The following is a 16,428-nucleotide window of genomic DNA, read 5'->3' as shown; positions in this document are numbered from 1 at the left end:
ACATCCCTGGCAGATAAGAAAGTGTAAGGGAGGAATTGTTTTAAGTTATGGAGAAGAAAACTATGGTACTTGATGGGGAAACTGGAATGTTATCAAATATAGGCAGACTCTTTAAAAAGGTCCCTGGGCAAAGAGAGGAGTAGCGTTATGAACATGCAGGATTTAAAGGGAATCAAACCATACTGTCTTGATTTTGCACTGTGAGGTAAATATTTTTCCTTTTTAATTCAAAACGCTGTACTTCAAAGCTTATGGGTCTGAGACACAGATGTTGGTTCATTGCTTCCAGACCACAAAGTATCACTTTAATGAGAAGACATAAGCTGATTGGCATGGATATTGGAAATGCTAAGAAATTTATTTTAAAATTTGAGTCTTAATATTCATAACTTAATAGACCTGATCAAGCAGTCAGTGGTTTGGTTCCCAATTTTTTGTTTGCAAAGTGGATTTCTAGAATATCTTTAAATGAGTATGGATTAATCAAAGCAGACAAAATCCTTGCTTTTCAAGCTTCACCTAATTCATTTACTTGAAAAGTGGAAAAAATTATTTTTTATTCATTTTAAGTACTGTTTGAATGTTAACTGTAATTTCATGTAAATTTGTTTAGGATGTGGTTCTGTTTTTCCCCCCTATATAATTTAGAGCATGACTAAGTTAGAAAAACATCATCTAAGGCAATAGTTTTCAACCTTGACTGCACATTAGAATCCCCAAGGAACTTTTAAAAAAAAACAAAACCTCTCTACTTCTGGAGACCAATTTAATTGGTCCGAATGGGGACCTGAGCATTTGTATTTTTAAAAGCTCCCCCGTGATTCTAATATGCAGCCAAGGTTGAAAAACTCTAGCCTCAGGCATAGCTAGTCAATATACTTTTAAGTGAGAAATAAAGCAATTATTTTAAAACACTAGGTAATGACAGTAATATTGCAGTTTATTTTCAAATCCATTAATTTCATGTCCATTAACTTGACTGTACATTCATAAATTATTTTATTGCATCTAGAAATACTTTTTGTTCTGTCTATATATTTGTGAAGATATACAAACTAATAATAAATTTTAAGTACCAGTAAGGTTGTCCAGTACAAGGTTATTTTGTTTCAATCACTCTCTAGTTTAGTAATGGCAGCTTTATATTTTTTTCTGAGAATCTCAAAGGCTTATGTTTTTGAAATACTGTTATAATCTTCCTAAGGGAATATTCAGCATAATTTTTTGCTGTAGGGCTTTAAATGTGAGGAAGGACTAGATGACTTGAATCATTTTTATTTTTCAATCTTATAAATATGGTCATCTTCGACATTGTTATGAAACTACTTGAGATACTTCCTTTCCCATCCACACTCCCAGATTGCCCTCTGACATTCACTTAAGATTTTGAATCTAATATATGAGAAAATAATTTTTATTAAATAATGATTACAAATTGTGAAACATGGACTTTCAGTGTTTGTAAATAACAAATGCTTGGATCTAAGAATAAAACCCAGCAACTCCCCAAAGCAAGAAAAGCTAGTGACTTTAATAAAGTGATCCTTAAAACTTTCAATAGCTTCCACTTATAATAGAGTGCTATTCAGAAAGACTTAACATGTACTGAGTTATGTATTATAAAATGCTTTTCTTCCTGGTCTTTAAGGACTAAATGGGCTGTTTTAATGATAGGAAAATATATCAGAAAGGCAGTGGATTTCAATTTGCTTTTAAACTTGCAGGCATTATGACATCCTTGAAGATCGAGTTCCTTCAGGACTTATTGTTGATTACCGCAATCTGTTGTCCCAATGTGAGGACAGTTACAGGAAATTTTTAAATCTGAGAAGCAGTTTGTCAAATTGTAACTCCGATTCCGAGCAGGAAAACATCTCCATGGTTGAAGGGTTAAAATTATATTCAGAGATGGAACAGTTGAAACAAAAGCTAAAACTCATTGAGAATCCATTGTTGAGGTATGTGTGTCTTTGTTATTCTTAGCTAGTTGGCATCTTTTCTAACCAGCTATCTTACTGAGAACTGATAGGTCTGTTGGTTTCTCTAAGATACGTGTTTGGTTATCAGAAGAATTCGAATATCCAAGCAAAGGGCATTCGTCCAAATGGTCAGAAGGTCACACATGTGGTCTCCTCCACCATGATGACTGGTCTGCTGCGGTCTCTGCTCAGGGACAGGCTTTGTCAGGAGCCTTGTAAGGAAGAAACAGAAATTCAGGTAAAAGGAGTTTTTTGCTGCAGGTGGCTTTTTCTCTTCTAATTCATGCCAGGTTTTCCTGAATTCTACAAAGCGTTTATAGGAGCTTCCCAGAGTTGATTTTTTGTGAAATGGGTAGTAGTGAGAGCCCTGCCTTTCATAAGCATTAGTCACTTACCAAGCACGTGTTGGGTTCAGTGCAGTAGCTGAGGATATATTTTTTTTAAGTATGTGGTTTTGGCACTTTGAAAGTGAAACATGAGAGTACCTGGAGTGATATGTAGGTTGCTTTTGGGGGTGTATATTTGCAATATGTTGTTGTTTTCTAGTTCCATAGTGATCCATTGTCTGCTATAAATGCCTGCTATGAAGGTGACACTGTGATTGTTTGTCCTGGCCATTACATGGTACATGGCACATTCGCCATTGCTGACTCCATTGAGTTGGAAGGTGAGTCCGGAATATCATGAGACCAAACTCTCTGGCATGATAATGCTTAAGAAAACAGTAAATCACTGATCTTGTTGAAACTCCAAGAATATGATTAATTCTATTTGATTTCAAATGAATTTCCTTAAAATATTTTGAGTGTTTAGGAGAGCCTGGGTGGTTCAGTTGGTTAAGCTACTAACTCCTGATTTTGGCTCAAGTCATGATTTCACAGTTGTGAGATTGAGTCCTGCCTTGGCTCTGTGCTGGCTGCTTAAGATTCTCTCTCTCCCTCTGCCCTTTTCCCACGTGTGCCTGCCTGCCACATGTGTCCTCTCTCTCTGTCTCTCAAAAAAAAAATATATATATATATATATATATATTTATATTATATATATATATATATATATATATATATATATATTTAAAGTGTGTGGGACATTGACTCAGTGTTTGAGCAACTTGAGGTATGATTTTTTTGTGGCATTGTATGTGTTGGGAAAACAAGAACATAGAGAAAAAAAGACCATTACGAAGAAGCATATTTTCCAGAATGTAGGTGGTTTATGGAAAGGAAATTTCATTTCTAGAATAAAAATTTTCCCTAGGAATATTTTTTAAGGTTTAGTATTTTTTATTTCCTGCCTACTCTTAATTTCTTATATGTTATGGATGTGTTGATGCATGGTTTTTGTTTTAAATTTAACGTATTTCTGCATAGGTGCAGGTCCAACTTGAAAGTGGACCAAAAATCTTTATCTTATTCATTCTTTAAACTTGCTGAATGTCAAATTCTACTTCGTATCTTGACCAAAGTATACTTATGAGAACATTAATGTTGAAAGATTCTATTAAAAATAGCTTTTTAGGCTGTCATAATCTTATTGTACATTTAGAGTGATTCCTAAATTTAGGTTACTTTACAGTTGTTCTTCATGGTCCTGTGTATTTCCATAACATATTAAATTTAGATGCACCTGTTCAACTATTTACTAAAAAAGCTTCAAGTTAGCAATAAAGCTTGTAATGCAAAAAATCATATATCATTTTGGGACTTGTGCAGCTGTTCACAAACTGCTTAAGCTATGCTCTTTATCTTTATCTTGTCAAAACTTCTTAATGGAAGCAAGGCTGGGAGTTTAATTTCCTGCTGTTCACTAGTACATCACTTTACCCCCTTTTTTGTTTTATGTAGGTAATTTTTGTTTTTTCTCTTCTCCAAATATTTGATATATAATAGATGTGTGTATATAAATAACACATCTGCAGGATAAATCGCTGCAATAAAAACACTTTATTTTTTAGCATAGTGAAAATAGCATTGATATTATAGATTGTATGGTGGATAGCAGTTCTTCCTAGGTTGGTGAGGAAATTAATAATGAAATTGCCAAAGTGTCATAAATAACCATATAGATATCTGAGGATTAAGTGTAAAAATGACTATAGATTTACTAACAGGGGGCATTTCTGAGAATTTGGGGAATGAGGTGGTATATCTAGTGTGAATATATGGAGTACCTGTTCATGCGTAAGAAGATTAAGGCTTATCTGATACCTTATCTGACTGATCTATAGCTAACACTTATCACAAGAGATATATAATTGAGTACCTACTATGTGCAGGGTGTTAACAGTACCTATAGTAGGGTTTTTCTTTCTTGTTTAGTACATTTGCTTAAATGATGGTTTTATGTTTTAAATTGCTAAGAATATGTAGCTTGTTAATGTAATAAGCTTAATTTTTTTCCTCAATATGGCAAATTTTTTTAGTTTTTAATTTTTTTGATGATAAACATAATGGTTATCGTAGAAAATGTTCCAACTGCAGGCAGACACAAAAGAAATCAGAAAGAGAAATTACTTACAATCCAATCATCCAGAGTCCACCACTGGCATTACCCCCAAGTATGGAATCCTCTTGTATTCTTCTTCAGTGCCCCCAAAGGCTTGTCTGTGTCCTTTGAGTACAGAAAACTTTATTGGTTTTGCCTGTTTAATGTAGTGACTGCTTTCATTTACTCAAACAAAGGCTCATCTTAGACATTGAGACTTAGTTCTTACAGCTTTTTCTATGTGATTCCATTTTATGATGAAAGTCAGACAACTTCTCTAGTTTTCTGACACTCCAGGTTTTGTAAGCCCATTCAGAGGTCTGGCCTGCATTATTAGTTTGGAATTTGTAGAGCTCCATTGTTTTTTATTGGTTCATGAGTAGACCTGTTTTTTCAATAAGTGAAATTGTTTTAAGTCCATCTGTCAGGTTCTAAGTCAACCTGTTTAAGAGAATACTAAAATTTAAAAATCTTGAGAAATGCCTAAGACTTTTCAAACCTAATTTGTATTAGAATAATAGGATTTTAGAGTGGGGAAAAAAACTTTTAAGGGTTAAATGCATTTTTAAAACTTTTTGAACCAGCTGTGAGTATTTAGGATTATTTACTTTTATATAGCAGTTTTGTAAGCAAATTTAGTGCTGACCTGGTCTGAGATGGTTGATAGGGTAGTCTTCCTGATAATGGGAGCAAACTGAGGAGTTGTTATAATTAAAAATTGTATACCCTGGTTTAAATTAAACAAGATATGTGAGGAGATAATTAGATTTTACTTAAATGCAACTTGGTTGACTGGTCTCAAATATTATTTGTGGTCATTTGAAATAGAGAAATCTACTGTAGCGATTTTGTGTTTAGACATTTCCCCTCAAGCATCTTGAACACTCTTGCTCTCTTCCTTAGGATATGGTCTACCAGATGATATTGTGATAGAAAAGAGGGGCAAAGGAGACACTTTTGTGGATTGTACAGGTGCAGATATTAAGATCTCAAGCATAAAATTTATTCAGCATGATGCTGTAGAAGGAATCTTGAGTAAGTATCTGAATATTTCATGTATTATTTTGTTCCAGGAAGGAAAACTTTACTTTCCCTGGAAAATGCAATTTAATAAACTTACTTTTGAGTATATGGAAGACTGACTAATTATTTATGTACACATAACATGATGACTTAGGAAGCTTACTCTAAAGTAAAAAATAGTTGTCTATTCTGAAAATTTGTTAGTTTAATATTGGTTTCTTTGTGATCATTTTTTTCTTTCAAACATTCCAATATTGTGGTCTGTGTTCTTTGTTTTCGATTAGCCCTAAACTCAATGCAGCTATTTTCCCATTGTGCTGGTATTTGTTTCCTAGGATCTGTATTCCCTTTCTAGAATTGGTCTCCTTTTCTTCTCCCTTCCAGGATACTCATGAAAGTTACTTTCTGATACTTTTTTGGTAATGAAAAGTGCTTTTTAACTTGGTTTTACGTTTCTGAGATCATTCTTTTTTAAAATGCTGCTTTTAGATTTTAGTCATTGTTTTGTAAATTATGAATTTGTAATTCCAATAACAAAGTTTACATGGTGGCTAGTGAAATATTTAGACCACCTAATGTCAGCTCTAGACCATTTCTAATATTGGAAAACACACATTACTTAAAGCATTTGATTGCATGTTTTCATTCTAGTCATTCATCGTGGTAAGACCACATTGGAAAACTGTGTGCTGCAGTGTGAAACTACAGGAGTCACGGTGCGAACATCAGCAGAATTTTTAATGAAGAACTCAGATTTATATGGTGCCAAGGTAGGATAATCTCTTATCTTTTGGGAAAGAAGTTTAGGTTTAAGTTCTAAATAAGTAAAATGTGGGACCAAGATGTAAAGATGTACACTCCCGTTCTCTTTCCTCAAAGAAGTTCAGACACTTATATACACTAAATCAGCCAGAGTCAATTGTGTAAGGAAGAAAAATAAGAAATCTGACAGTTTCTCTAGGATAGCTTTGAGATTTAGACCCTTCACATTTATTAATTTTACAAACAGTTTTGTAGCAATTGAAGCTCAGTTGCTCTTTTTAAAAAAAAATTTTTTAATGTTTATTTATTTTTGAGACAGAGACAGAGCATGAGTTGGGGAGGGGCTGAAGGAGAGGGAGACACAGAATCTCTGAAGCAGGCTCCAGGTTTTGAGCTGCCAGCACAGAGCCCGATGTGGGGCTCGAACTCATATGCCACGAGATCGTGACCTGAGCCGAAGTCGGACACCCAATTGACTGAGCCACCCAGGCGCCCTGAGTTGCTTTTTTTAAATGAGACTTTTTATTTTGAGATTATTGCTGAGCTATCGTACTGTTGTAAGAAATTATACAGAATGGTCCTGTATGTATACTCTGTACTAGTTTCCCCATAATTGTAACATCTTGGAAAACTGTAGCACAACAGGATAACATGATTCAGTCGAGTATTTCCATCACTCCAAGGATCCTGCATCCTGCATGGTCCTTCAAACCTCTTCCTTAATCACTGGCAAACTTTAGTCTCTTCTCCATTTCTATTATTTCGTCATTTCAAGAATGTTACATAAACATAATCATACAGAATGTAACCTTCTGGGATTGGCTTTTTTCACTCAGCACAGTTCTCTGGAGATTCATCCAAGTTGTTCCAGGTGCAAAGTGTTTGTTCTTTTTTTACTGCTGAATAGTATTCTAGCATATTCCAGTTTGTTTAACTGTTTACCCGTTGAAGGATATCTGTTTTTTTTTCCAGGTTTTGGCTATTGTAAATAAAGCTGCTGCAAACATTTGTGTACAGGTTACTGTGTGAGCACTTTTCATTTCTCTGGCGTAAATGCCCAGGAGTGCACATGGTAGCTACATGTTTACTTTTTTTTTTTAAAGACACGGCCAAACTGTTTTCCAGAGTAGTTACACCATTTTACATTCCCATCAGCAGTGTTTGAGTGGTATAGTTTCTCCATATCCTTACCAGCATTTGGTTTTTAAAATTTTAGCCATTCTGATAGGTATGTGGTTTTACTTTTCATTTACCTAGTGGTTAATGATATTGAACATTTTTTCATATTCTTACGTGCCATCCTTCTCTTCAGTGAAATGTCTGTTCATGACTTCTGCCCATTTTCTAATCGGATTATTTTTTCTTTTTTACTGTAGATTTTGGAGAGTTCTTTTTATATTCTAGATACTAGTCCTCTGGTGGGTATTTGGTTTGCAGATTTGTATGCTAAACTGTAGCTTGTCTTTTCATTTTCTTCACTTGGGCTTCTACAAAGAAAAGCTTTAAGTGTCAGTGAAGTCCAATTTACTGATTTCCCTTTTATGGGGTAGTGATTTTGGTGTTAAGTGTAAGAACTCTTTGCCCAGCCTTAGATATGAAAGATTTTCTTCTATTTTTTTTCCTAAAAATTTCATAGTTTACATTTTACATTTAAGGTCATGATCCATTTTTTGAGTAAATTTTGGTGTAAATATGAGTTTTACATTAAGGTTAATTTATTTTTTTGCCCATAGATGTCCAGTTGTAACCACACCATTTCTTGAAAAGGCGGTTCTTCCTTTGATAAATTGGTTTTCTACCTTTGTCAAAAATCATCTGGAAAATTTGTGTAGGTCCATTTCTAGGTTCTCCATTCCATTCCACTGATCTGTGTACCTGTCCCTCCACCAATATCTGCTACTGTATGTTGAGTCTTGAAATCTGATACAGTGATTCCTCCCACTTTGTCTTTTCCAAAATGGTTTCAACTATTCTGGTTCCTTTGCCTGTCAATATAAGTTTTAGAAAAATATGGTCTCTGTCTACAAAAAATCTTGGTGAGATTTTGATAGGAATTCTAATAAAACTGTATATCAATTTGGGAAGGATGGACATCTTTTTTATGTTGAGTCTTCCAATCTTGTGAACACTCTGTCTCTCCCATTTATTTTCATCTTTGATTTCTTTCATCAGCATTCCATAATTTTTAGAATACAAGTCTTGTATGTGTTTTCTTAGATTTGTATGTAAATATTTCATTTTTAGGTGATTATAAGTCATCTCATATTTTTAATTTCAATGTCCATGTGTTCATTGCTAGTATACAATTGACTATTGTTTGTCACATATCCTGTGACCTTGCTGACTTTTCTTATTAGTTCTAGGAATGTTTTTGTAGATTTCTTGGGATTTTCTACATATCATTTGCAAATAGGGACAGTTTTATTTCTTCCCTTCTGATCTGTATGGTTTTGTTTCTTTTTTTTTTTTTTTTTTTTTTTTTTTTTTTTGCTTTATGGCACTGACTAGAACTTCCAGCACTATGCTGAATAAGAGTGGTGAGGGTGGACATCCTTACTTGTTCTTCTTGATATCAGGGAGAATGTATTCAGTATTATACCATTAACTATAAGGTTAATTATAGGCTTTTTGTAGATAATCTTTATCAAGTTGAGTAAGTTCTCTATTTCTGTTTTGTGATAATTTTTGTAATCACTGTGTGTTGATGTTTGTTAGATGTTTTTCCTTCATCATTTCATATGATTACATGATTTTTCTTTTTTGGAAGAAAAAAAATGGTGGGTTACATTAATTGATTTTCAAATTTTGAACCAGTTTTGCACCCCTGGAATAACACAATTTAGTCATAGTGTATATTTTTTAATATATTGCTGTAATATATTTGCCAATGTTTTGTGAGGAATTTTTACATCTGTATTCATGAGAGATATTGGTCTGAAGTTTTCTTTATTTGCACCATCTTTGTCAAGTTTTGTTATCAGGATAATATTAGCGTCATAAAATGAATTTGGAAGTATTCCCTTCACTAATTTGTATTAATTCTTTAAATGTTTGGTAGATTTTTCCAGTGAAACCATCTGGGCCTGCAGATTTCTTTTTTGGAAATTTTAAAATTATGAATTCAATTTCCATAACAGTTATAGGGCTGTTCAAATGACTTATTTCATACTGAGTGAGTTAACAGATATGCTGATAGGTTACAGAGCTCCTGTGGATGGGTGCCAGGTCAGTGGTGAAGGGCTTTCCTGTTTGGTGGCAGTGGCATCAGTGACTCCTGGAGCACCAGGTGTTATATGTACCACCTCCCACCTAGCCCGTTAGGCCTCACACCAGCCTGGGGGGGCAGGTGACCATTTCTTCTGCTAAGTTGTCAAATTTACAGGTATAGTTATTTGTGGTATTCCCTTAGTCTTTAACCTTTTGATGTCTGCAGGGTCAGTGCTGGTATCTCATTTCATTCTTGATATTGGTAGTTTGTTATAGTCCTATTGGTCCCTGAGGCTCTGTTCACTTTTCTTTTTCAGTGAATTTTCTCTGTGTTGTTTAGGTTGGGTAATTTCTTCTGTTCTATCTTACTAGTTCACTGATTCTTTCCTCCTTGTTTTCCTTTTTGCTGTTGAGTCCATCCACAGAGCTTTTTATTTCAGTTATTTTTGAGTTCTGAAATTTCCATTTGGTCTTTCATATCTTCTGTTTTTTTCACTGAGACTTTCTATGTGCGCCTTTAATTTTTCATTTAAGTATGTTCATAATTGCTTCTTAAAGCCTATTTATCGTGGATGCTTTAAAATCATTGTCAGCTAATTCTAACATTTCTGACATCTTGGTTTTGGCATCTATTGACCATCTTATTCAGTTTGACATCTTCCTGGTTCTTGGTATGACAGGTGATTTTCCATCAAAACCTGGACATTTTGTACTACATTATGAGAGTCTGGATCTTCTGTTTTAGTTTAAGTGACACCCTTACAGGAGGGGATGGGATGAAGGGTACTGCTGGTGGAAGGAGGTAGAAGCCCAGGTTCCCTATTTTAGCCTCCACTGATACCTGTTTCAGTGGGATAGCTCTTTGTTACTGCTGGGAGGGGATGGAAATTCTGGTTTCCAGCATGGTGCCCACTGACACTGTGGCCCATGACAGTGGCCTTGTTACCACTGAGCAATGGTGAAAGTCCAGACTTTCTACCAGGCCTGCTCTGATACTGCTCTAGTGGTGAGAGGGAGTGGCATCTTGTGACTGTTGGGTGGGAGTGTGTAGTCTCCAGTGATGCTGCTAGGGCCTTGTTATTGGCTGGTGGGGATGCAAATCCTGGCTTCCTGCTTGGCTTTCTCTGACACCACCCCATTGGGAGAGTTGGGGTGCCTGGTTACAGCCTCGAGAAGGTGAAAGTCTGTTCTCTCCTCTTAGCATTTGCCAACATGGGGATGGGCCACTATTTTTGTCTGTGGCGTTTGACTGGCATAGAGCTATAATTATCTGAAAGTCTTCTGTCTTTCTAAACTGCCTGGTCCTTTGGCTAGAGAGTTCAGGCTTTTTGGAAGGCTTTACTGGTCTGTGTCTTGTGTTTATGGATTGCCAGATTCTTCAGCTTCATGTCTGGGGAAGAAAGCCCAATTGGAAGATTTTTTTTTTTTACCTAGTAGAGAGTTAGATTAGCCATCTAGCCATATGTGTTCTTGTATCCCCAAAAGGGCAATTAATAATAAATATTTTCTCATGGTTCACTACTACTCTTAGAAAAAAACTCAACATATATGTGGTAGGTGTCTTATAAATGGTTAATAGCAGCTCTTCTTCATGTATGATATTGTATATTAAATTATTCCCAAAGTGATTTCTTAAATAACTATAGAGGTTTGAGTAAATTATTTTTACTTCCCAAAGTGCTTAGTATAGTTTTAGGAAGTAAATTATTCCTGTTACTGTTACTTAATTGGTACCATGTGGTCTCAAGGGACACTGTGAAAGAATTGTGCCATGCATGGATCTTTCTGGTTACTTTGTTTTATTGAGTCACTTGAATTGGTTGCTAATTTTAACATGTGTGTAGTAGTGGAGGCTATTAATTGTTTAGCTCATAGAAGTGATTTTTAGGTTATGTTGGGATGTTTTAAAACTAGTGTGTTTTTAAAAATATCAGGTCTTCTTTCTATACTTAAATTGCAATATTTTACTAGACTCAAATACGATTCTCCAACTAATTTAGTATCTCAGGATGATCATTTTGAATAAATGCAAAATTGTTAAATATTTTGTTTTTTTTTTTTTATTTGGCAGAATCAGAAAACTGACTTATCCAGAATGAAAGGGAGTGGAACAATAATCAAGTGTTGATCATCTTAGCCAGTGTTTTGTGTGTGTCTCTGCATGTGGTTTTTGAAAGTGATAAATGATAGACAACTTGCTGGAAATGGAGCAAATAGAAATGTTGATTAGAAATATCTAATAAAACTTTCTGTAAAACACTTTATATTTACACTGTGTTAAGGTTTAAGAAATGATTGTAATAAATCTTCTCTTGTAGTCCTGCCTTAAAATACTGATTGTGATACCTTGAAATGTAACTTGTAGGGTGCTGGTATAGAAATATATCCCGGGAGTAAGTGCACCTTGAGTGACAATGGGATCCATCACTGCAAGGAAGGGATACTCATCAAGGTGAGTGTACCTGCTAAAACACCCTCTTTCCAAAGGTTAGAATGGTTTCATCTAAGAAATAATTGTGTTTTGTTAAATTCCCAAGTTGAGTTCTATTGTTTGGTTTTGAAAAGCACAAACAGTACATACATCTTAATAATCATCTTGATATCAGTAGTTGGTGACTGAGGGTCTTTTGTGAGAATACTTTGCTATCTATAGATCTGCAGAAATGACAGAGGAATGCTGTGTCATTCAGAGCTCAGACTGTGCTACAACATATTAATAAGCATAGCTTTCTACTTTATTTTTAGAATAGCCTGAAAACAGTGAGAAGATTTTTAAAGCAGGCAGTGTTGAATGTGACAGTTCCTTAAAACATGTGTTTTCAATGTCACAGGACTTCTTAGATGAGCATTATGACATTCCCAAAATATCCATGGTGAATAATGTCATACATAATAATGAAGGTTATGGTGTTGTCTTGGTGAAACCTACAATCTTCTCTGACCTGCAAGAAAATGTCCAAGATGAAACTGAAGGTATGTTTTATTTAGTGATTTTTAAAAATAAAAATGTGATCCTAGTTTACTTTATTTCAGCATAAAGCTCTTATTAAGGATCTGAGTCTTCCTCTCCTTAACAAAGATAACTGGCATATGCTTGGACTCTGAGATAGAGAAACTTGGGAAGGCTGTAACATTGTAGACTCTCAGGGTGAAAGAAACTTTCAAGGTCAACTAGTTCACCTATTCATTCAAAACCCTGGTGTGTGGTTTCTGTGGTCCTGCAGTTCTCTTATCATGCTTGGCTTTCTGTGCATTTATAGAATAAAGCTGAGCATATGATAGAAATGGTAGCTCCTGCTGACGTTTGTTAAGGATGGAGGCAGAGAAATGCATGTGCCAGATTGAAGGCTGCATTTACTGGAGGGGATTGTGGAGTTTGTCTCTATTTTTTATTGGCAGAAGTAAATGCCTCCCTGTTAACTATCTTTCTTGGCAGGAAAACTGAGCTCAGTAGGAAATTTGTGACTTTTAAGCCATGACCCAGATTACTGTGAAATCTTAGGGATTATGCATTGGCATGGATGAGGAAAGTAGTCCTCGTCATCCATCAGGATACAGTCTAGTTATCTGTGAGTTCTTTTTCTTCTCACAGTTATGTAGGTCAGAAGTCCAGGTGGGCTTGGCTGCATTATGTGCTTAGGGTCTCAGAAGGGTGAAGTTAAGGGGAGTGGGCTTTGATCTGAGAGCTCTGAGGGGGAAATCTGCTTCTGAGCTCATTCATATTGTTGGCAAAATCCATTTCCTTTAGGTTGTAGGACTGAGGTCTCCATTTTTTTTTTTTTTTTTTTTTTTTTTTTTTTGCAATTGCCTGAGGATTGCTTCAGCTTCTAGAGGCCACTGTCCAGTCCTTGCCCCCATAACCTCCTCTATCTCAGCAACTGTCCTCAAGAGAAACTTCCTTAAGGCAAATTTTGTTCATGCTTCAAATCTCTCATGTTTTGAATTTCTTCATACTTTCCTCTTCTTCATCTAGCCAGAACAGAACCCCAACTTTTAAAAGGTCCAAGTGATTAGATTAGGGACACCTGAATTATTTCCTTAGAGTCAGCTGATTAGTAACCTTAATTACATGTGCAAAATCCTTTTGCCACTTAACAATCCCGAAAGTAACACCAGGGGGGTGGGCATCATAGGGGCCATCTAGAATTCTGCCTCTCAGTAAGCACTCACTTCTAATGCTGGCATTAGCTGCTAGAAGGAGTGTTCCTTTGGGAATAGTGGCACTCTTACTAATCTTTGTGTCTATCTCCTAACACTGTGCTTATAGTAGGTAGTCAATATCCAGAAAGGGTCCGTTGAGTGAATGAGATTCTAGGATAAAAATAGAAAATAATTCAAAATTGGTAATCCTGTATGAGGGTCAGAAAGTCTTGGTACAAAGACTAAGACAACTGCTTATTGAAATACTTATGGCAAAGGGTTCATGGAATCCAGTCAGATGACAGCAGGAATCCTTGGCAGTAAAAACTTAAAAGCTTTAATTAGAATATAGAAATATAGGGGCACCTGGGTGGCTCAGTCGGTTAAGCATCCGACTTCGGCTCAGGTCATGATCTCGTGGTTTGTGAGTTCGAGTCCTGCGTCAGGCTCTGTGCTGACAGCTCGGAGCCGGGAGTCTGCTTTGGATCCTGCGTCTCCTCTCTCTGCCCCTTCCCTGCTCATGCTCTGTCTCTCTCTCTGTCTCTCTCTCTGTCTCTCTGTCTCTCTCTCTCAATAATAAGTAAACATTAAAACAATTTTTTTTTAGAATATAGAAAGATATATATTTTTTGTTGCATTATTTTTACATTTTACTGTATTTGTTATAATTTGTTTGTTTCTTCAGAAAATAGAGCACTTAAAATTCCGACAAGTGAGGAGGCAGACACAGCGGAAAGGGTGGATCTAGAAGAGCTGATTCAATGTACAACTGGCAAAATGGAGCTTTATGCAAGATCTAGTCTTTCTGAGCAAGTGGAAGGCAACTATGAAATTGTAAATGAACTAGTTGCTGCCTCCACACAGAAGGGTCAGATGAAGAAGAAAAGGTTGAGTGAACTGGGGATCACGCAAGCTGATGACAACTTAATGTCACAGGAGATGTTTGTTTCAATTGTGGGGAACCAGTTCAAGTGGAATGGGAAAGGGAGTTTTGGCACATTTCTTTTCTGACCACCGTGATATAAATAGATAGCAAAATATTGGATTTTGCACATGCTGCCCTGAGAATCACTGCTGCTATCATAGTTTGCTTCATGTCTGTATTTTATATTTGATATATTTGATTGGGTTTGAGTGAAATGTACATCTATTTCTATCTGCAGGTGTTGCACATGAAACATTCCCTTTTATAAGGAAGGTCATAAAAACATAAAATAGAAAATATTTGAAGATTTCTTATCCAGAAAGTCTTGCTTTCTCAAACACATAGTTCTCTCATATTATTAAGCCTATCAGTAACTTTCTAGTGTAAATACACTTTTAACCTAGCACTTCAAAGAAGAAAGGGAATGCAAGATGAGTGCACAGAAATGCAGTAGGTATCAAATGTCAAATGTGCAGTGTTCTTTACACTTGTATTTTTCTCCCAATTACAGCAAGTCTGAATTCCATGATATATTTGCATAATACTTGTCTTAAAATAAGTTTTTATTATTAGGAAGTTATCTGCATAATCAGACTTACTATTGAGAATTTGAGTGGGATGCATTTTTGTGTTGAACAATGTAATCATCAAAACAGTAATAGATAGCATGGCAGGTTTGAAACAGATATGAGATGTGTTATTCAGAGCCAATGCGTATGTAGAACATTTTCACTGTTGCTGAATATGAATGATTAAAAAGAAGGTGTTTTTCTTTGACCATAACAGTATTCTGATCAGATTTCAAATATCTTACACATAGTGGTTTCTTTTACAACCTGTATCAGATCTGTGTTCTTGAATATCATATTGTAAGACACAGCTTTTAAAGATATTTATATTTTTAAAAAGTATATGTGACATTAATATGCTTACTGATTAAAATTAAAATTATGAAATAATAAGTTGAATCTTGTTCTGTTTTTCCAGATGCATTATGGGCCATAGTGCTGTGTAGCATCTGTGGTCCTTTTGGAATGCACACAATGGAATGACCATTGAAAGGCATTTTTCTTTTCCTCATTTTAAATCCTATTGCAGTGGTAATGCTAATTAATTCTGCATAAACTTGACCCAAATACTGATTTAAAAACCATTTATTCAATGTTTAAAAAAATCAAATTGGTTTTCCAATAAAATTTCTTTATCTTGGAGTTTAGATTTCATATATTCTCTTGTAACTTGGTAGAGTGCCAAGAGAATGACAAGTAGCAGGGTAAGTAAAGTTAATACCTTCTTCGTTCCTTTTTATAGCATGATGGTTTTTAGATTTCATTTCTATCTCAGTTTAAATCTAAACTTACATTCATTTTAATTCACATGATAAGTTATTAGTGAGTAGGCCTAATGCATTCTTATTTAAGTTATGTAGACCACATTTTGCCTCAGTCGTGAAGAGTTGAACACCTTAGATGACTTAGTACAGGGAGTCAAGAGAGCGAGCTCTGGAAGGATGTGGATTTAACATTTGAGGTGAAAACACTGACATGGAAAAGGGACTATCTTCAGTGTTGAATGAATTATATGTCCTTTTTGGTCTACTCTTAGTGTAACCTTGAATTCATGGCAGGTAGCAAAGTTCTGTACCTTGATTTGAGTATTTTCTTGGAGATTCCCTAGAAGTATCTCCTTTGGTTTCTTATTCTGTAATTATGCCACAAATATATACATGAATGTATTTTCATTTATTCAGCCATAGGTAATTTGTTCTCAAGTGTGTCTACCCCACTTTTTTAGAACTTCTGCAACTTCTGGTTGTAGGAGGTTGAAGAAATACCCACTTTCCAGATTTAGCTCTTCAGAGGGAGGTTGAAGAGACTTACCTATAAAACTTTGATGAGCACCTAAGGAGTA

At 35.3% G+C, this 16,428-nt stretch overlaps 1 protein-coding gene across 1 annotated transcript in view; it reads left to right on the top strand.

Moving 5' to 3' along the window:
- Positions 1-15,176, top strand: part of SHCBP1 (SHC binding and spindle associated 1) — a 32,559-nt gene extending 17,383 nt beyond the window's left edge. Inside the window, exons 6-13 of the mRNA XM_078438542.2 lie at positions 1,725-1,958; positions 2,049-2,217; positions 2,526-2,646; positions 5,364-5,495; positions 6,135-6,253; positions 11,818-11,904; positions 12,284-12,425; positions 14,278-15,176. Of these exons, the coding sequence (XP_078294668.2) occupies positions 1,725-1,958; positions 2,049-2,217; positions 2,526-2,646; positions 5,364-5,495; positions 6,135-6,253; positions 11,818-11,904; positions 12,284-12,425; positions 14,278-14,603 (1,330 nt within the window). The 3' untranslated portion in view covers positions 14,604-15,176. The remainder of the gene's footprint in view (positions 1-1,724; positions 1,959-2,048; positions 2,218-2,525; positions 2,647-5,363; positions 5,496-6,134; positions 6,254-11,817; positions 11,905-12,283; positions 12,426-14,277) is intronic.
- The last annotated feature ends 1,252 nt before the right edge of the window (positions 15,177-16,428 follow it).

The sequence above is a fragment of the Panthera onca genome, chromosome E2, assembly GCF_046562875.1.
Source record: "Panthera onca isolate mPanOnc1 chromosome E2, mPanOnc1 haplotype 2, whole genome shotgun sequence".
In the NCBI taxonomy this organism is placed as follows: domain Eukaryota; kingdom Metazoa; phylum Chordata; class Mammalia; order Carnivora; family Felidae; genus Panthera; species Panthera onca.
The sequence above is the reverse complement of the archived record's forward strand: the minus strand, read 5'-3'. Positions and strand labels throughout refer to the sequence as shown.